The sequence below is a fragment of the Salvelinus fontinalis genome, chromosome 3 (genome assembly GCF_029448725.1).
Source record: "Salvelinus fontinalis isolate EN_2023a chromosome 3, ASM2944872v1, whole genome shotgun sequence".
Taxonomy (NCBI): domain Eukaryota; kingdom Metazoa; phylum Chordata; class Actinopteri; order Salmoniformes; family Salmonidae; genus Salvelinus; species Salvelinus fontinalis.
Window position 1 is genome coordinate 51,779,353 of NC_074667.1, and position 18,806 is coordinate 51,798,158.

The following is an 18,806-nucleotide window of genomic DNA, read 5'->3' on the forward strand; positions in this document are numbered from 1 at the left end:
GTTGAAGAAGTGACTTTGATGCATGGCTTTTTCTTTGTCCGTTTACTACTGTGTTCTCAATAAGTCATTAACTTATCGCTTCATCTCATGGGCGCAGGAACATCTCTCTGGTGTCAGAGCTTCGTAGCAGATGAACCAATCCATTGATTTCCATGACATATTGAGTAGATATTGTTACTGTTTGTGCATTGGCATTTGTCAGCAGTAAGACTTTAGGGTTTGATGATGCGTAACTGTCATATTGTTTTTGCTCAGACAACTGTTTTTGTCCTTGTCACTTCTGAAAGTATTCACTTATTTAAAATCAGGTTGTGGGTATTTTGACTTAAAGGAGAAAGAATGAGTGGGCAAATAAGCAAATGCCTCACCTTTTGTGTGGTAGAGAGGTACTTTATGATAACTGCCTCCACTCTCTTTGTCAAGCTGAATTTCTGCTCCATTGATGTTTGAATAGATTGCTTTGTTTTTGTCTGTCGTCAGGGTTGTGACTAAGGGGGAAATGTAAAAAAAAAAAAAAAAAATGTATTTGGTGGTCAACAAGTAAAGGTGAGGTTGTGTGTAGAATTCATCTTGCTAGTCGGGAGAGAAGAGCAGTGGCTATGGGAGGGCTCTTGGAGACCCACTGAGCTGAAAGGAAAGCCTGATTGTTTCCCTAATTGAAATTTGATTCCTTGGCCTTTGTACCTTTTTCTGTGGGTGGTAGTGAGGCGCTGGGTTTGAAATTAACGCATAAGTGGTCCTTATTACCTTGTTATAAGTAGGCCTTTCCCTTGTGGAGTTTTAAGTTGAATGATTTCTGTGTGCAATTTTCTTTTTTTGTTTAAATCACACTTGGGCTACACAAGGTTTACACATTTAAATTTTAGTCATTTAGTAGAATCACTTATCCAGGGACTTACATCTTTAGGTAATTAGGTACGACAACCAAAACTCTCATAGTAAGTAAAAATGTTAGGTTTTGTTTTTTTACAGCATTGAATGTTGTTGTTGGAGAGAGCGCTATACAGTTACATTTCCAAGATGACAAGCCCACATGACAACCTCAAGGTCTTTAATTTGGTGACTGTAAACTCTCTGTGCATGTCAGCTGACATGCACGTGACATACCTGAGGGGCCTCAAAGCCCCACGCTTCACAGATACCTGCAACAGGTTAGTTTGTTGAATCAACTAAAGCTAAACTCTTCTCCTTTCCCTGAAAGGAAAGCGCCCAAGATAGAACTGGAGTGGAGACTTCAGTTCCTGCTGATTAAATATTTAGGACTGACTTCTCAGATGGAGTGTGTTAAAGACCGGAAGAGTAGGAACTGTAGAGCAGCTAAAACAGAGGTTTCCCCTTCAATGACACCAAACCCTGGTCTCAATCACTTCATGCAGATTGTAGTGTGGCTCCGCAAGTATCACTTCGTATTCATGCATTCCCCTTTCGTTCAACTCTGAGGTAATACCCAAATGCAGGGGTAATTCTGCCATATGTGAGCCTGAGCCATGCACACTTATGAAAGCCAAACGTGCAGCCTGAAGTAATCATTGCACCCAATTCCAATTTATAACCACTAAGGCGTTGGAACAGTTAGTACTCTGTAGTCACTGCTGGTTGGACGACAGAGGGAATAGCTTATGGGGGGGGGGGGGGGGGGGGGGCACAGCTCTTTTTTTTCCACCAGTCTTTACTTTCTCTCCCTTGGCTGAAGAATGCTCGTTAAACTGGTTCACCTGAACAAGCCAATGGGAGGGTAGCTCCCTGCCCTGGTTTTGTTACCATTGTAAAATGTTAGTGAGACTTTGTGTTTTGTTTAGGGCCCCTTTTATAAAGTCTGGGGGGAAAAGAGGAATAGGAAAAAAAGTTTGGTTTGTGAGATAAATGTTACCAGATGCTTTCTCCGGCAGGCAGGCAGCAAGGAGAGAGCGTGTCAGTTCTGGATGAACTTCTCAACTGCTTCGCGGCCACCTTGCTTTGATTCTGCCCTGTCTCTGCCCCTCCACAGCTCGGCGGTGAGTTAAGTCTTCCACCTTGAAGTGAGAGGCCTCTGCAATTCTGGGTCGATCAGCGAGCAGACTGCAGATTTACTACACTGTGTTAACACCAAAGCATGATACCAAATTTATTGTAATAACATTTTTCTGCAACTAAATAGTCTTAATTGACTTGAGGTTGGGGTGTGGTGGTTGGGGGGGTCTGTTGTTGAATAGATGAACATATTCTCTTAGCTGTCACTTATGCCTGTTTGTTACTATGATGTTGCACTTGTTTTTATGTTTTTTCGTTAAGCTAACACCCAATCCAAGGGTTGCTTTCCGATACCTGTCAATCCCTGTTTTAAGAGCAGTGCAGCACTGCTGTCATTTTCACAATACTCAGAGCAATGGGGTGACACACGAGTAAACCCATTTTGATTCTGAATATGGTGTTTTGGCTCTGCATTTATGCACCTCAACTGATGGGCACTAGCAAGAGTCAGGACTCTACTACTGCTTTGATAGGTACCGATGGTCAGAAGAGGTTAATAATGTGCAGAAGAATAAGCTCCTGTTTGATCAGATTTTATTTTCTCTTTCCCATATTGTTACTCACCTGGCAAATTTAAGCTTGTCTTTCCTTGTGTGTAAAAGAGGCAGCCAACATTGAGGCTCCACCCTCATGCTTTATATTACCTAATGAAACCAATTAACATCTAGAGGCAACCTCTGACCTCAACCCAGGTCAAATGGTATCATTTAAAGTGCAAAGCAAATGTCGTTTACCGCTTCACTCGTCCAAATGGGTGGTGAAAGCTGAATGTTTCTCTGCTGCCTTTTGAAGAACATTCGCTCACCCTGTCACAGTTGAATAGGCTTTTATACAGATATTCAGGGGACAAGATTGAGTCCAGTGTTTGGGTCGTTCTGTGCTAGAACAGATAACCACCATGGTAGAATGTATATGTTATACTTTTTCACAGTTATGTAATTTGTGGTGTTTTGACCTATGAGAGCTGTGATTAGCTGTAAAGGCTTGACTTAACAGATGGAGAAGAGCGTGGTGCCATCGAGTCAAACAACCACGTTTGGGTTGTCAGTAGATGACTGCTCTGCCGGGTGGGTTTATGAGTTGATTTTTGAATCTGAGTGTTCTAATACCCAACGTATGGCCCCCTCCCTCCTTTAAAAAGCTTGGTCCTTCTGACCCCTGTATCCACCCTGTCCTCAAGTCATTTAAACACACTTAAGTGTTCATCTGAATCTGTACAGCATGTGGTGTGGTGGGCCCAGTGCTGGACAGAAGGGTGGGAGGGAGAGGGTGAGACGGGCTTGAGTATAAATTGTGGGCTAATTGGGTTTGTGAATCGCGTTCACGTTGACCACTTATTCAGGACTTTGGTGTTTATCTAATACAATACATTTAGTAAAAACATCAATTGTCTGACCCAGAATTGCAAATAAAAAATTGACACCCTTACCCAGTTCAGCTCCAATGACAACTATTGAGATGGCTTGACAAAAATGGTCCAATAAATAAATGTTAGAGGTTTTATTTTTTAACCTCCACTTGTGTAGAATTGTGGTTCCCACTTCTAGTGGAGATGTTATGAAGAGAAATTGAACTAATTTGATCAAGTTGACCACTTGCACCTATAAATATGTGTTGGTGTTAATTTTATTAGGGGAGATTCAGTTTAACTCACGAGTAACCTGATCTGAGTAAGACCAATCATCCTCTTATTTGAAAGCTACTGGTGCTTCTTTCTCTCTGCATAGCATTTCTGACTATCTGGCTGTGTGTGTGTGTGTGTGTATATATATTTTTTTTTAAATAACAAAAAATGAGAGAGTGGTGGGAGGAGGGTGTAGTGATGAAACTGGCACCAGACCATTTGAGTGGAATTCTTTGCAGGGGTCAAAGTTCAGCTGCTGCAATTGGCTGATGAAAGGTGAAATTAAAACTATGCTAAACTTTTGACCCTGCAGGAGCTACGCAGGAACGCCCAGCTCTGGTGTGGAACAGAGACTGTTCTCTTCCTGTGTTTACTCCACGGATTCATGGAGGGAGGAGCGAGTAAGGGGGAAATCGGCTGAGCTGCGGTCTGAAACACCACACTGCTCCTGCCTGGTTGGTGGGGGTATAACGTTAGCACTCCTCTCTAGACATTTTTATTGTTTGTATCATTTACCCTCAATTCAAGAGTTGAAACTTGGTGGTATAGATTTATGGTTGTCTTTTGAAAATACGGTTAAGGTACCGTGTGCTTCCCTCTCCGTAGCCTCTTCAATAGGAGACTGAGAGGATGCTGATATGTTATCTCAAAGGCAGAATGGGGGCATTGCAGGCTTGACTTTGTGCTGTCAGAAGTCTCTGGCCATTGATTAATGATCTCATTAGCATAATATTAGCTGTATGATCATGTATAGCCATGGTCAGTGTTCTATTGGTTGCAAGATGGTGTGTATGGGGGGAGGGGGTAGTAGTTAATAACAACTTAACTAGCACGTTCAAAGACCGTAGTAATGCCCTAAGGTAGTTAATATAGGGGATTCTGATAGTACACTTTTATTTGGTGTGTGCTCGTGTCCAGTCTCCTTGACGCTCTTTGTCTATTTTAATAATGGATAGCAGTGAAGAAATGTTCCTGCAGGACTTCTCTTTGTCTCTCCCTCTGATATATATACACACACACAGCGAGTGAGATTAATCTGTCTTCTCTTTGTCTTCACCTTCATTTATATCCCTGTTTTTCCTCCACTCAAAATTAAAGCAGGAGAATGTGTGCATTGTGCTGCTCTGGGGATGGAGGGGGAGTGCCTTCTCGGGGAGAAGCTGCTGTGCTTTGAATGTCTGCTCCTTTCAGCTTTGAACTACCTGCTCTGCTGTGTCTCTCCTCTCTCCCTGCACTGCAGCACCAATAATTCACTTTTCAATGTTAATGTGCACTCACCTCCTCAGAAAACATGCAGAGAAGAAACACCTTCGCTGTTGGTGCTATGTAGTGGGGTTGTGATTCGTTGAATATCCCTTAATCGTTGCAACTCTGAATAAGCCAATGGAGCCCATTGGAGGTTAGTCTACCAATTGTTCCCTTTTCTTACTGTATGCTGTAAGCAACCATACCTGTACTTCCTTTTCTTGTGTAGAATCTCTGCCCTCCCCCTTCCTTTCAGTCATTGCCTCCTGTTGATAGGAGTGTGGCTATCAACAGCACTGTGAGGCTGGTTTTGATCTGATTATTTTTTTTTTTTAACCGACTCAACAATTTCAAAGATTTTACTTTAAATCAATTAGGCCCTAATCTATGGATGTCACATGACTGGGAATGCAGATATGCATCTGTTGGTCACAGGTCAGTATCTGGTGTGACTACCATTTGCCTTATGCAGCGTGACATATGGCGTTTTGCATGGATTTGATCAGGCTGTTGATTGTGGCCTGAGGCATGTGTGAAGTTGCTGGATATTGGCGTGAACTTCACCATGCCATCATACACAGTAATCCAGAGTATCCAAAACATGCTCAATGGGTGACATGTCTGAGTATGCAGGCCATGGAAGAACTGGGTCATCTTCAGCTTCCAGGAATAGGGCTGTGGCGGTCATGAAATGTTGTCATTTGGTGATTGTCAAGCAAATAATTGCTGATCTCACTGTAATTAACAAACACATTTAGCATCCACGCATAGCCTACAAGCCACTGATGCAGACCTTTTTGGAACATCTACAATTTAAATAAGTCTAAATCCATGTAATATAGGCTACACCACAATAAGTCAATTTATTGATTACAATACTGTGTTATCCTTATGTTAGGCCCAGATCTGGCTATGGCTGTGTGCTTTGCTAGCTCATTTAGTAGATAAGATTAGCATTTCGTGGCATTATTTTATAGTATGAAGAATACAATTGAACATACAGTAGCTGAATAAAATATATTTTCTCCAAACGATTTGATAGAGAGCGCACATGCGGCTACTCTGTATTGCCTTTTGCATCCAGTGACCGTTGTGCCCTTAGGCTGAATATAATAATTATAATTCCCTTCTCCCGGCTGCATGCGCCGAAGTGCCTCTCACTCACATAGCTCTCTGATAGCTCAATTCTTATTAGCCAATGCCCGTCACGTGATCAGAGACATCGAGGATGCAACTGTGAGCATCCTTATCCAATTCTGAGGTGCATATTGAAGATATTGGGGCTGTCTACATTTCGTTAGCCAACATATATAGGCCTAACGAACAGCAAAAGCACTGGCCTATGATAATCTACTATTCCCCTGTAGTACAAAAGTTGACCTATTCTGTGTAAGAACAAAATATTCCAAACATAGTCTGGGACCATTGTGTGACGCGATAGATCCCAAAGTATTACAACCACTAGCCTCAAATTAAGCAAAGAGGCTGACGCAACAGACCAGAGAATTTAGCTTAATGTTGATAAAGGATATTTCTAAACATAAGCGCAGCAATGCGCACACGGCAGTAGGCTATAAGCACGAATGTTTCAAAATGCAATCAATTAGCGGGAAAACGCTATTCTCAAGTCACTGCAGATGCGACCATGCATTTAATGATTGTATTATAAATCTGCATTTTTAAGCTAAATTCTTCCCCCAACTGGAAACGCACTGTATATGAATTTTAAGTTGTGGCAACTTGTGATACAAACCTTATCAGAACATATAGGCCTATGGGCTATGCTACATGAGGTGTGTGTGACTATGATTTTTGTTGAAGTTGAAAAAAAGGCATACGCTGTTTCTTGCCTTACTGCACACAAGCTAGGTGTGATTCACAAGTGATGGGCTAATATTGTCACCTATCAGACTTCTTGATTTAATCTTGTCTTTACATATACTAAATAATGTGTGAAATGTGTTTTGATTTAGAATGGACCCTTATCATGCACCTCGAAACGGGCAGGGGAAAACATACATGTACCCGTAATCTATGCACTTAAATAGCGAATGGAGGATTTTTCCCCCCACTTGGTTCATTTATGCCAGTCAGGTCGGCTTTACTCCTGTTGTAAAGAGAAGCAATGTGCTTAACATTAGGGAAGTTGATAAATATAGTAGGCCTAGCCTATAGAAAGCTGATGGGATCCTCTTTTTAATAAAGGCCATCGCTCTGTTTTCCCATGCAATTGCATAGCCTATAGAAATGTTGCGCAATATGACGTCATGCGCTCTCATGAAGTGTTTGATTAGATTTTTGATTACATTTGCATTGATGCCAGTGTGATTAGTGACAATAGTGCTGAGTACCAGGCAGTTAGCAAGTTTTTGGTGGGCTACTTATGACCATCAGCAGCATCGGAGCTTGGAGAAGCCTGATTAGCGTGACTAAACTGTCACGTGGAATTTGACTGCCGTCATGACTCTTGACCGCCGGTGTGAATACGTTCACAGTAACAGCCCTATCCAGGAATTGTGTACAGATCCTTGGGACATGGGGCCGTGCATTATCATTCTGAAACATGAGGGGATAAAATGCAATTGTGTTCATTGTCTATCTTATGCCTGCCCATTAGGCTTGGGCAGTATACCATATACTGGGGTATTTGTAGGCATCTCGTAATATGGTTCATATTTGACTGTTTAGGTTGGAGACAAGCTGGTTTCTCTGCTGTGAAGCTGCATGCCTGTCGCCAAGCTGTGCTCCATTTTCCCTCTGACACTGCATGACCGTGAACTTGCAAAGTCTACTCAGACTGGTCTGTGCTCTTGGGTATAACAGGCAATGAAATTATACAATGCATCAACGATGCCCTCTGCGCGCTGTTCCAATGTAATAAATCTAACAGAAGACTCGTCTGGGTCTGCATCCCTGGTTGCCATCACGCCTAAATGTTATATTTTAACTGACGAGGAATAGACACATGAGTGGACGGAGAGAAACAGGTGAGTGATGGCTGGTAGGGGATGAGGCTGGCTGATTACAGCTGCCACACGTGATATGTGCATGAAGTGGATATTATTGGACATGCCTGTACAAGAGACCAGAGGCTGTTGCTTCAATTCAACTGAGTTTATAAACAAAACTTGGTAAACATTTTAGAACAGGTGCCAGCAAATTCTTTAGAGCGGTAGGGCTGAAGTCTGTAGTATCATATGAAACTACTACGGTATTCTACAATGTCGGTATCATGTTTTTGTACTGTGATATTACCTTGGTACTGGTATACCGTGCAACACTACAATTTTATGTTCGTAGCTACTTTTTAAGTAAATAACTGCAGTCAACTTGTGCAATACGTTAGGAGATAAAGAACATTGCGTTCTTCATTTCAACCTGTCACATTATTATGGCGTTTATGGTAGTTCCCAGTTATGTTGGTTTACAAGCACACAATAAGAGACCAGAGCCTTCTGAGTCACTCACTGTTGTGCAGCATGCTCCAGGTGATCTAATTACAGCATGCAATTCACAACTGGATGTTTGCTATTAAGTCAACTGTCTAAAATGTGATAAATGCACAATTGCAGAGCATTTTTGGTTTGCTTGTTAGCATGTTAGCTTCCAAAATCAAGCATTTTACTTAGTAATATCAAATAATCCCCTCCTGGATCAAGAGATCAATGAGTAGTATTTTTAGTTACTTGTATAGTTTAGGTCAAACTACAAAATGTTCGCTATGTGCTCGTTAGCATTTAACACAACATGCAACATTTTCAGCTATTTTATATTAATTTATTGTAATTGTTTACAGTTCATAAGGAAATCTAATGAAATTATTTATAATTTACTGATTTCCTTATGCACTGTAGAAAATAATTAATATAAAATAGCTGAAAATGTTGTATTAAAATGCTAACGAGCACATAGCGAACATTTTGATCTATGGATTTCATCTATGGACTGGGCAGGTGTGCAGCCTTGGGTTGGCCTGGGAGGGCATAGGCCCACCCACTTGGGAGCCAGGCCCAGCCAATCAGAATGAGTTTTTCCCCAGAAAATGACTATTACAGACAGAAATACTCCGTTTCATCAGCTATCCTGGTGGCTAGTCTCAGACGATCCCGCAGGTGAAGAAGCCAGATGTGGAGGTCCTGGGCTGGCGTAGTTACACATGGTCTGCGGTTGTGAGGCCGGTTGGACGTACTGCCAAATTCTCTATAATGACGTTGGTGGCTTATGCTAGAAATTAATATTCAATTATCTGGCAGCAGCTCTAGCGGACATTCCTGTAGTTAGCATGCCAATTTCATGCACCCTCAACTTGAGACATCCGTGGCATTGTGTTGTGACAATACTGCACATTTTAGTGGCTTATTGTCCCCAGCACAATGTGCACCTGTGTAATGAGCATGCTGTTTAATCAGCTTCTTGATATTCCACACCTGTCAGATGGATGGATTATCTTGTTAAAGAGAAATGCTCACTAACAGGGATGCATACAAATTTGAGAAATTCTCTTTGCGTATGGAACATTTCTGGAATCTTTTATTTCAGCTCATTAAACATGGGACAAACTTTACATGTGGTGTGTGTGTGATGGCTCTTGGGATGGACAGAGGAGGAGAGAGCAACCAGATCCAACTCCAGACTGTCCTGCTCTGAAGTGCAGACGAGGAACAGTTAATGTTTCCCCCCATGCTTTTCTTACGTCAGGGCTTGGCTGGAATTTGGAGCTGCCAGTGTGCTTCAAAATAGAGCCTTTCCTAGAGTCTTTTTTTTTTTTTTTTTACAGCTTGACTTTTTAGAAGTCTGCACATGTACACACACTTGGCATTTGTCTGCCTCGCTGCACTTTAGTCCCATTGTGCATCGTATTTCTTTGACTTTATCTCAAGTCAGTTTTCTGGCTTACTCGCTCTGTTTTCATGAGAATTGTATGTATTTGCACAAATGAATGAAACAGTTGTTAGGATTCTGTGGTGAACTCTGGCACATTTACAGTGCCATCAGAGTATTCACACCCATTTGACTTTTTAACACATGTAGTTTTCCAATCGAAATTTAAAATGGATTTAATTTGAGATTTTTGGGTCACTGGCGCGCGTGCACACAACGTCAAAGTGGAGGTCTGTTTTTAGACATTTTTACAAATTGAATAAGAAATGGAAAGCCTGCCTGGGCGGCAGGTAGCCTAGTGGTTAGAGCGTTGGACTAGTAACTGAAAGGTTGCAAGATTGAATCGCTGAGCTGACAAGGTAAAAATCTGTCGTTCTGCCCCTGAACCCACTGTTCCTAGGCCGTCATTGAAAAGAAGAATTTGTTCTTAACTGACTTGCCTAGTTAAATAAAGGTAAATTAAAAAGTCTTCAGTCAACAAGTATTCAACCCATTTCAAGTTCAAGAGTTAACATGTGCAGTGTGAGCAGCAGCTATTGTAATGTACCTGTCGTCATCCCAAAGTGTGAGCTCTAAGCATGCTCCTGAGGTGGTGCTGGTCTTTGAAGAAAAACAGGAAATAATTCTGTTTCATTTTGCACTCATCCTAAAATCCAGTAGATGCCTTTTTGTTTCTGTAAGACTGTGTGGAAGGGGGTGTGTCTAGTAGGTGGGTGAGTGGGGTAGCTATACATCGTTAAAGAAAGGCTCCAAATGTTTCTGCCACTATTTTTATATTTGAAGACAAAAGACAGATCCCACTCTCAGGATGGTATCATCAGTGGGTGATGGCTTGTCGGCTTAGTATGTTGTGGTTATGTATACGTTTGCGTGTAGCTGTGAGTGTGAAAGCTGTGGTATGGTAAGTCCGTTTGTGTGTTTTCTTTGTTTTGGGTAGGACATGTTTGTTATTTAGCCTGCGTCTCACAGAGCTCAGATTACAGCCTTGATTTCAGGCTCTGCTGGAATGTCCCCGGCTCCTCGCTATTCTGGTCCTGACTGAGGGACACTGCAGCTCTAGAGCTCAGCCCAACGCTCTTCCTCCTCCCCTTACTTTACCTCCTTTTCCTCCCTCTTCCTCCCGTCTACTGCACCTCCCCCATCATATTCAGCTGCCTTCAGCTGTACCTTTTATCTCAGTTGCTGTGGAAGACCCTTAGGATTTGATCTGCGTGGAAGATCCCATAGGCACACACAGTTGTTGCCACGCTAGCAGTGCCTACTTTCTCGTGTGTCGGCAGGAAGTTGACCTATGAATAATGCAGGTGACCCCTCCAATGGGGGCTAGGGGATGATGTGGAAATTAAGTGACTAGGTTACCAAGAAAACGGACAGGGGATAGCTTACCGTTGCTTGGTACTGAGGGTATTAAAGATGCAGATGGAGCGAGAAAGGGACAGATACACAGAATATGTCAATGTTGTGGATGGGTGGCCACATCCAGGAAGTGATGAGGCAGGGTACGATGAAAGAGGATGCAAACAGGATGCTATCTTCTGTGGCTTCCTGTTTCTTTTTAGAATGACTGTTCCCATGAAGTTCTACCAAATATTAAACATTTTAACAGGAAGTAGAAGAGTGTGGGTTCTGTTCTAAATAGTATCAGCCAGCCAATGGGATCGCTCATTACTGTAGTGCTTAGAAGGCGGGACATAGTCCATATTAAAACATCTCTAATAAAAGCAAGTTGGTGAACAAACTCAAAATAGCCAAATGAACTTGCAGTTTGTTACGTTATAATTTTCAGGAGCCACATTGGGCTTGGTTAATTTTGTTCACCAACTCTCACCTTTTTATCTTAGTCCTGTCTGTCAGACTGACTGGTAGCATCCATTGACCATTTACTGCTCAGTAGCCTTTTTTATGTATTTTCTTGGTCGGAGTACTTGCTTTAGACCTGCCAGTGTACAGTGTGTGTGTACTGGTCTCTTCTCTCATAACAGGCTGTGCTGAGACATTGAGGTCATAGACTCTGTCTCCGATCCCAATCCATTCAATCAGGTGAAGGTGTGTGAACATGTGGAGTCCTTGCCATTTACACTGCACATTCTCCAAATTATCTATCTAGTTCAACAAACTTTGTAGGCCTGTGCTGTTTTATAAAACCGTTAACTGCTTTCAATTCCTATCACTTTAAAACCTGCCCCGTACCTGGAACAAACATCTCCCAATCTCTGGCCAAGTTTCACATTGTCAGAAGTGGCTGATTCAGGATAATTTACATAATGCCAGGCTTGTTGTGACTTGTTCATGGTGGGCTTCTGTTCAGACAACGACTGTCTGAAATAGAAAGGGTGTATCTAGCTGGCGTACATTTTTTTCCTTCCTCTTCAGAGTATAGGTCTATTGAAAAGTTGAAGTAAAAGCGAACAACAAATGGAATGACCTAGCTTTCACCTGGGTTCACCATGTCAGTCTGATTTCTTATTAACGTCACCTGTTAAATCCGCTTCAATCAGTGTAGCTGAAGGGGAGGAGACATGTTAAAGAATGTTTAAGCCGTGAGACAATTGGGACATGGATTGTGTATGTGTGCCATTCAGAGAGTGAATGGGCAAGACAAAAGATTTAAGTGCCTTTGAATGAGTGTCAAGAACTGCAGCGTTGTTGGGTTTTTCACACAACAATTTCCTGTGTTTCAAGAATGGTCCACCACCCAAAAGACATCCAGCCAAATTGACAAAACTGTGGGAAGCATTGGAGTCAACATGGGCCAGCATCCCTGTGGAATGCTTTTGACACCTTGTTGAGTCAATTCTCCAACAAATTGAGTCTGTTCTGAATATTAGGAAGGTGTTCCTAATGTTTTGTGCATGTATGCAAATATATTCAGTTTGATGCCACTGGGCAGCATGGTTGTCAAAATGTTTTTGTTCTTTTCCCCCTATGTCTTGTATAGTCTGACCTTTTTTTTCTTTCAGTACCGACAAGCGGGACTCTGCTCTAAGATGTGAGGGGGGAGAAAATGAGGGAAAGACAGATTTAGAGGGATGGTGAAAAGGAGATTGAACAGGGAGCATGCAGTGGAGACGTATGGCTTAGACTAGGAGTGTGTCAGCGGTGGCGCTCTACAGGAGACTAGGAGTGTTTCTCAATACATACTACTGTGCTCCTAGCACGGGAGGGTCGGAGTACGAGTCCAGATCAAAGTATGCGAAAAAGGAGCACTAATCAAATGCATACTCCGTTTGTACATATTTGGAAGCTTCAACAGAAAGTATGCACAGAAATATGACGCAACCACGTAAAGAAATTATGCACATTTTCTTGAAATCAATGAAACCATTGTTTGAGCTGAAGCGAGAGAAAATAAACTGACTTCGGATTGAAATGTTGCCCAATCACATCGCATACTGTATGTTGCCGGGCTACAATATTTTATCTTGAAAAGTTAATAAATGCATGTTGTGTAATTTGGGCTTTTTTTTCTTTTTTACCTGCCTACAATTATTTAATTTTTTTACATTTAATTGTTTACCTTTATTTAACTAGGCATGTCAGTTAAGAACACATTCTTATTTACAATGACAGCATAGGAACAGTAGGTTAACTGCCTTGTTCAGGGGCAGAACGATAGATTTTTATTTTGTCAGCTCGGGGATTCGATCTCGCAACCTTTCAGTTACTAGTCCAATGCTCTAAACACTAGGCTACCTGCCGCCCCAATACCCACTGTAGTGTGCATAGGTCGCAAGCTCATAGTAAGTCCGGGTTCCCGAGTGGCGCAGCGGTCTAAAGCACTGACTCTGAGGTGTCACTACAGTCCCTGGTTCGATTCCAGGCTGTATAACATCCGGACATGATTGGGTGTCCCATAGGGCGGCGTGCAATTGCCCCGGGTTTGGCCGTGGTAGGCTGTCATTGTAAATAAGAATTTGTTCTTAACTGACTAGCCTAGTATTTTTAATATTTTTTAAAACTTTAAAGTCAATAGCAGTAACAGGCTAGCAACTTATTTTAGTTAGCAAGCCAGATATAGCCACAAATAATTTAGCTAGCTACACACGAAGAATTGACATCTGCCTTAACGTTAGTTAGTCATCTTTGCGATCTGGTTAGATTATTATGATTCGCACATGCAGTAGCTAGCTGATAGTAATGAAGTAACTATTGTTGCCATTGTCCTCCCATGGGGGGACCAGGGTTCAATTCCCACGGGGGGGCCAGGATGAATATGTATGAACTTTCCAATTTGTAAGTCGCTCTGGATAAGAGCGTCTGCTAAAGGACTTAAATGTAAATGTAAATGTCCTGGCTGGAAGAAGGTTCAGTGAATGGGGGTGCTGCATGAGGTAATACAGTAGGGGGGGTGTGGGTGCTTCTCAAATATTTTATGTGTTCTCCACACTATCCGATCTTCACAAACATCCTCGGGGGATGCACTTGAAGCATGAGCGCGTGGAGCACGGTAGTATGTATATTGAGAAACCCCCTAGGAGTGTCAGAGGTGGTGCTCAACACGTCCAAGCCTGCAGTTTTGGACTGAGGTTGCATAACGGCTCTCATCCATTCTGCAGTTTTCCACTCAGGAATGATGAGCTCATAGCGTGTGTACGATTGTGAGAAAGACAGTATGTCTGTGCGTGCCAGTGTGCTTGCCTGCCCATTTCAGTTGTGTGTGTGTGTGTGTGTGCCGTAGCCTACCTCTCAAGCGCTGGAACAATGAACTTGAAGGTTTTTTTTTTCTTTGGTGTGGGAAAGGGAAAGTAGTGGACGTCTTCCTCTGGTGTGAACCCTGAGGGGGTCAAGGCCAGTCCAGGGGAGGAAAACAAGGGCAGAGTCTACGAAGAAGAACAGCAGATGTAGAGGGAGGATTCGGGGTAAGAGAAGTGGACATGAAGGGAAGAGGTGTGTGTAGTGGAGGCAGGGGCTGTTAGAAACGTGAATGCAGTATAGTCTAATCTTAGGACCAACATTTCTATTGCTTTCCATGAACACAATTCAGCTTGTCCCTGTGCTGGCGTTTATTGACTACTGTACACGCTAGAGAAGGAGGAGTAGAGCAGGCAGCAGCAGGCTGAACGCAGGATGACTCATTTCTCCAGAGGCTTTAAATCACATCATCAGTCCCTCACACTGGAACATATGTGAATTTCCTCCTATCAAATGCTATGTAGGGAGGCTCGTATAGCTCCCTAGCTAACTCTGCTTACTGTCTGAATCGCCTTTGTTAATATGTCAATTCAAAAGAAAAATAGCAGAGGGATTTTGGTAGTTAGTGTATGGAATAATAGTAGTAATGGACAAACCTCTTGGACAAGGTGCACTAAGAGGAGGCCAAATGCAGTGAGGGCGGGGGGGGGGGTTGGCTCAGAACGGCTTTCAACTTAATCTTAAAAGTTGTAATAGTAGAATGCACAAGGTGCAATTTTGAAATTGGGTAGTACATCATCAGTTTTCCTCTTGTCATATCAGTCATTGCATACCGTAGCTATTTATAACTTGTCAGAAATGTCTAAATCAACTACCCCATGTCAGCTAATGTTTTTAGCCCATGAATGCACATTAGCAATGGGAAAATGTATAGAATTGCAAGACAATTGCCTTTAAAAACCCCACATTTTTTTTCTGCAAATGAGGGTAATTAACAGTGCATGTGCCCATAGAAATAGACGTGGCGTGCATGGGTTGTTCCCCAATGCTGGAAGGGGGCCTGAGTAAAAAAGTGTCTGGAAACCCTTGCTGTAACGCATAAATCGGAGCGGAATGAAGTTCCATAAGCCAGTCAGTAGCACTGGTCACATGTCAGTCAGTGTCTGCGTCTCAGATCTGTCTTGTCTCCCCAGGTGCTGATATGTGCTGAGGATGAGTGGCGTGGCAGACAACTCCATGGCGCCCATGTGCTCCGAACGGAAACGCAAGATCTCCACCTGTGATACACCAGGCCTTGGGCGAGTCACTGTTGGGAGCTGTGTCTCCGTCTGCGTCTCCTTCCTTTCTCTCTTTGTGTGTGCCTGTCTTAGTGTGTTTTATAAGCAAAGAGTTGTCTTTCCTCCCTAGCCTCTGTGAAATGCCCCTTTCCTTGGCTTCAATATCTATTTTTCATTCCCATAGATTTCTGGTCATTATGGAGGGATAGGTGTGGTTGTCATGGTGACACATTTGACCGTACCCTCCCCCACCCTGCAGGTGTGACAAGCGCAGAAGGGAGCAGGAGAGTAAATACATCGAGGAGCTGGCTGAGCTGATCTCTGCCAACCTCAGCAACATGGTCAGCTTCAACGTGAAGCCAGACAAATGTGCCATCCTCAAGGAAACCGTCCGGCAGATCAGGCAAATCAAAGAGCAAGGTACCAGCTGCCCAATGCTCTCTACTGATACCACTAGTGTCCTCTTAATATCAGCATGTTTTTGATTTTAGCTTAACAAAAAAAGGAGGTAGGAGAACATGGTTAGTCATTCATAAATCATTGCTGTAGTATTTGCTCAGTGCATGGTTTTATGATTAGGAGGATGCCGTGTCAACCTGGGCTGTAGACTGTCAGTGATGAAGCTGTTAGGTGGTGGCTGCCTGGCCTCGGTGTTTGGGTGAAATGAACACCTGTAATTGAGTCGTTGTGGTGATGGCTCAAGGCCATGGTGCTCCAGGCTCATGTGTCTGTTTGCACTGGAGTGGCAGGCCCAGCCTGAGAGACGGATGGGACTGGAGAGCAGGGTGGAAGGGGAGGGCTCTCAAGATAAGCGAGGGATTCTAGCTCCATAAATCCCCCCCCCCCCCCCCCCCCTTTGCGGCTCTGAAGTGGTTGGATCGTGTAAGCAGTATGGTATTAGCTCCATCTAGCCTTCAGGTAAATTATGTGCAGTTTATACCGATGCAATTCACTCGGATTAGACCGGTGAGAAGGAAGGAAAGTTATTGGATTGGTATCCACCCCAGGGCCACAGCTGGCTGCTGCTGCTTGGAGCTTTGTACAGCCAAGTTGTCATAATTACAGGAAGTGAATGATGAAGACCCTCTTGTTCTGTTACCTTTTAACCACCTATCTCTTGCCCTCTTTTTCTCCAATTTCTTTACTCCTGTCTAATTTAGTTCTACTCTTATCTCTTCCCTCACATTAGTGTTAGCCTTGTGTAACTCTAAATAAAGAACCACAAGCTATTGTTGTTCAAGATCTCCCTTCCAAGTGTATCTCTCTTCGAATCAGAATATGTTGAACACTGAACTATATCATGATTGAATCTAATGGTATTTTTATAAGTGTATTAACTTTGTTAATACTGCCTCCTGGTGGTGGACAGTTTAATTTTTAGTGACATGGTTGGCTGGATAACTGGTGTCTGGAGGCTAATTTTGGTCTCCTGCAAAACTGTTTTTCAGTTTCTAATTTATCCTCATAATTCCACAATGGATATCAAGCTGCTTGTTTAGAGTTATGTCCTGCAATGTGTGTTGCACTATAATATTTGGATTTACCTTTTCTAATGTGAAGTGACTGTGGATCCTTGTCCCTCTGCAGGGAAGAGTTCATGCAGCGATGACGACGTCCAGAAGGCAGATGTGTCTTCCACTGGTCAAGGGGTCATTGACAAGGACCATCTGGGACCGCTACTGCTACAGGTTAGCCTGTGTACAGGGTGGGGGTCAAAGGGCAGTGGAATTAGGTTCACCTCCTTATGTTGAATCGGTGACATACAAGACTGTGAATAGCTCATTTATGTGCAGCTGGTCACAAACATTCGTATTGATAGTTATTGACAAACACAATTATCTCCCCCTGTTCCTCCCTCTCTCCTCTGCCTCAGGCACTGGATGGGTTTCTGTTTGTGGTGAACCGGGAGGGCAGTATTGTGTTTGTGTCTGACAACGTGACCCAGTACCTACAGTACAAACAGGAGGAGCTCATCAATACCTCTGTCTACAACATCCTCCATGAGGATGACCGGGAACAGCTGCACAAGAACCTGCCCAAGAACAACGGTGCGAGACACAGTCCCAATAAAACTTGAACATATGCCATTTCACTTTTTTTTAGTGGCACTGCAGAATGGCATGAAAGTAATTATTGTGTCCCTTTATCTCATCCAGCACCCAATGGTGGGTCATGGGGAGGAGAGGCACTGCGGCAGAAGAGCCACACCTTTAACTGTCGTATGCTGGTGAAATACGGTCACGGACAGAACTATCAGAACCATGGTCCGTCTGAGGGTCCCAACAGGCAGCGCTACGAGACCATGCAGTGCTTCGCCCTGACCCAGCCCCGTGCCATGATGGAGGAAGGAGAAGGTAGTGGGCTAGGGGCAGGACATCCTCAATCATGTCTAACAGTTAAATGTGTATTTTCTATTTATGATGCAGACCTGCTGTACTTCTCACATTGACTTTCTGTAAATGTATTATGGGAACTGGGACAGAAGTGTTGTAGAGCCTGCTCTAGGTTTATTTGAGAATGATTGTGTATACTGACTGGGCTATGGCTGTGTATGTCCAGACCTGCAGTCGTGTATGATCTGCGTGGCCCGTCGCGTCAATGCAGTGGAGAGGACCGAGAGGTTCAGCACCCGCCATGAGCTCTCAGGTGAGACGACTGTAAACGCACTACAGTCACGTGTTCATTCTCTATTCAAATGCTCGCGCCATTCGTTCAATCTGAGTAACCGAACACGCTCTCAAACTGTTGGGATTGTCTATTGATCTGCATATATTGAGGACTGTACTGTTTTAGAACATGAATTTGAGTCTTGGACACAGATGGAATAATTTGATTTTGATCAACACAACATTTGTTGATCAAAATGAAATAAGAATACAGTTGCAATGTATGTGACCCCTGTGGTTGTGTTGTCTGATAGGTAAACTGATAGAGATCGAACAGCAGAGTTCTCTCCACACCACCATGCATCCAGGCTGGGAGGACCTGGTGAGGCGCTGCATGCAAATGTTCCTCCATCGCAGCGAGGGCCAGCCCTGGTCCTACAAACGTCACTACCAGGAGGGTAAGTCTCTCTGCTATACTCTTCTCTTCTGGCTCCCTGCAATATAACCATGTCTTCTCACAATGTCTCACCT

General features: G+C 43.2%; 1 protein-coding gene across 9 annotated transcripts in view; it reads left to right on the forward strand.

The window, feature by feature from the left end:
- LOC129851080 (nuclear receptor coactivator 3-like) overlaps window positions 1-18,806 on the forward strand; it is a 29,290-nt gene that overhangs the window by 3,056 nt on the left and 7,428 nt on the right. For 4 of the 9 annotated variants that reach the window (XM_055917281.1, XM_055917289.1, XM_055917290.1 and 1 more), the window contains exons 2-8: window positions 15,586-15,690; window positions 15,929-16,089; window positions 17,257-17,357; window positions 17,543-17,717; window positions 17,826-18,023; window positions 18,229-18,315; window positions 18,590-18,733. In XM_055917281.1, coding sequence (XP_055773256.1) covers window positions 15,605-15,690; window positions 15,929-16,089; window positions 17,257-17,357; window positions 17,543-17,717; window positions 17,826-18,023; window positions 18,229-18,315; window positions 18,590-18,733 — 952 coding nt within the window. In that variant the 5' untranslated portion in view covers window positions 15,586-15,604. Of the gene's footprint in view, window positions 1-1,889; window positions 1,995-4,165; window positions 5,034-9,660; window positions 14,620-15,585; window positions 15,691-15,928; window positions 16,090-17,256; window positions 17,358-17,542; window positions 17,718-17,825; window positions 18,024-18,228; window positions 18,316-18,589; window positions 18,734-18,806 lie in introns of those variants that run through there. The other 5 variants (XM_055917283.1, XM_055917286.1, XM_055917284.1 and 2 more) reach the window with 4 other exon arrangements.